A 2,023-nucleotide genomic window follows, 5' to 3' on the forward strand; every position below is an offset into this window, starting at 1 on the left:
GCTGCGACAGCCGAAGGGGCAGGGCTGTTGGTGTCCTCGCTTCCCCAGATGGGGGACTGCGAGGGTCCGGGGCAGTGGCCGGCCGGGCCCTGAACCCCCTCTTCTGAGCCGGGCTCTGCCCTTTCCCGGGCTGACTTCTGCCCTGACGTCACTCCATCCCATCGCCCTTCTCACAGCCAGACAGTATGTGACCACGGTCCGGCCCACCCTGCAGGGCTTGTCGCCTCGCTCCCTGTCTTGTCCCTCGGGGCTGGCCCAGGACCCTGCGCGGGCGGGAGCTCAGTGGACAGCTGAGGAGCAGTGCCCACGCTGCCACATGGTTGCAGGCGCCTCGCCGCTGGGTGCTGGGCCGGGGCGGGCGGGGGGCGCGGGGGGCAGGCACGGAGCTGCGCCCTGCGCTCCCCGGTACACAGGGCGCTTTCTGAGAACCGGGGCGTGTGTTTGTTTACTCCGTCTTCACCGGCACAGCCGCTGGAGGACTGTAGGTGCTCCGTGAGTAACGCCCGCAAACGACCGTTCGCTTTAGCGTGAGAAGCGGGTCACTTAGGTGTGGAACAACGAACTGATCCTTTCTCCGTGTGAAAGATGCCGATGCTGAGAACGGGGCGGTGACGGTGACACCGGTGGATGCTTAGAGATGTGGGAGAGTTGAAACATTTTGGAATGATGACTTTTTTCTTTAAGAATACAAGCACTAATTAATGCTGAGTGTTTACAGTTTGTTTCCCAGTACACAGATAATGCCTCTGCCCTCCGAAGCTCCCCCGGTGGCCTCAGAACAGGGTGCTAGGCCCACCGCCCTAGGCATCCCTCCATTGTGCTGAGTTAACTTCTCTCTTTGCTGCTAGAATGGAGCTGGTCACGTGCCATAGGTAGGAAAGTGGAGGGAAGGGGCACTCAAACTGTCACCTGTGTTCTGTGGGTCACCTGAGGAGCCCTGGTACAGAAAGGCAATGAACTCTTTATCCTGAGGATCGTGGAAATTACGCTTTGCACTCATTCCAAGGAGCTGTCTTCATAGTCCTGTTTCTTTCCTTTTCATTGGTGGTCAGACACCTGGACTACTGCAGTTTGCAGCAGGTACGGTGTGTGATCTCCCTCCACAATGTCTGTTGGTGCCACGAGTAGGAGCTCAAATATTTGCTAAATGAGGAAATGCCGACGGTTTCGGAGCACAAGAGCTGCAACCGCTTTAGCAAAACACAGCCCAACTCATGTGATGTCGGGGCGTAGTACGGAAGATCTGTCAGGAGAATACGTAAGTGGCTTTTTTGGGCCTGACCAGCAGGACGTAAATAAGGCAGCCGTTGGCCCCCTCAGTCCGTGCATGTGTGAGTGAGAACGTGTAACCCTGCTTTTATCTAGAATCTCAGAGCTAGAAGTGACCTTCTCTAGGTCAGTCCCGTCCTGCTGTAGTTGTAGAGCTATTAATGGGAGTTCCTACTTCTGGATTTGTCTAATCCTGGGCAGATAATTTTAAAACTCTCAAAACTTCAACTTGCCTATATATAAAACTGGGTAATAACATCTCCCTTGTCTACTCACAGAGGGAGTTGTAAAACAAAATTTTCTCCTGTGTGTGACACTCAGAGAAGGTGGGGAAGAGAAAATGCTATGTAATTATAAGTGTTATTAATATTAGTTTTTTTTATGTTTTCAGGGAGTTATAAAAAGCAATCTCTCTAGTATAAAATAGTAAGTTAAAATTGAATTTGACATACTTAAAGTTTAATAACTTTTAATATTTAAAAACTCATCTGAAAGTTAAATTATGAGAATTAAGCATTGTCCCCCCTGCAAGCGTGTCTTTTCCTAGCAGTTTTTGGAGTAGTTAGTTGACTGCCCACTTACAACCACCTTTTTAAATGGCTGGTGTTTTAGCCTAGACAGAGTTTAATATTTAGTGTTAGAAGTTAAAATGCCTCATCAACAGTGTCCACACTGACAGAATACTTAAGATGCCTCCAAAAGCTTTCCCTTGTTAGCTGTTAGTGCTTCCTCCTGAGAAATAGATTATCACTGA

At 50.2% G+C, this 2,023-nt stretch overlaps 1 protein-coding gene across 2 annotated transcripts in view; it reads left to right on the top strand.

The window, feature by feature from the left end:
* The first annotated feature begins 1,204 nt into the window (after window positions 1-1,204).
* Window positions 1,205-2,023, top strand: part of STX2 (syntaxin 2) — a 27,499-nt gene continuing 26,680 nt past the window's right edge. For both annotated transcript variants that reach the window (XM_011371388.2, XM_011371389.2), the window contains exon 1: window positions 1,205-1,258. In XM_011371388.2, coding sequence (XP_011369690.2) covers window positions 1,220-1,258 — 39 coding nt within the window. In that variant the 5' untranslated portion in view covers window positions 1,205-1,219. The remainder of the gene's footprint in view (window positions 1,259-2,023) is intronic.

This window comes from Pteropus vampyrus, unplaced genomic scaffold (genome assembly GCF_000151845.1).
Source record: "Pteropus vampyrus isolate Shadow unplaced genomic scaffold, Pvam_2.0 Scaffold189, whole genome shotgun sequence".
Classification (NCBI taxonomy): Eukaryota; Metazoa; Chordata; class Mammalia; order Chiroptera; family Pteropodidae; genus Pteropus; species Pteropus vampyrus.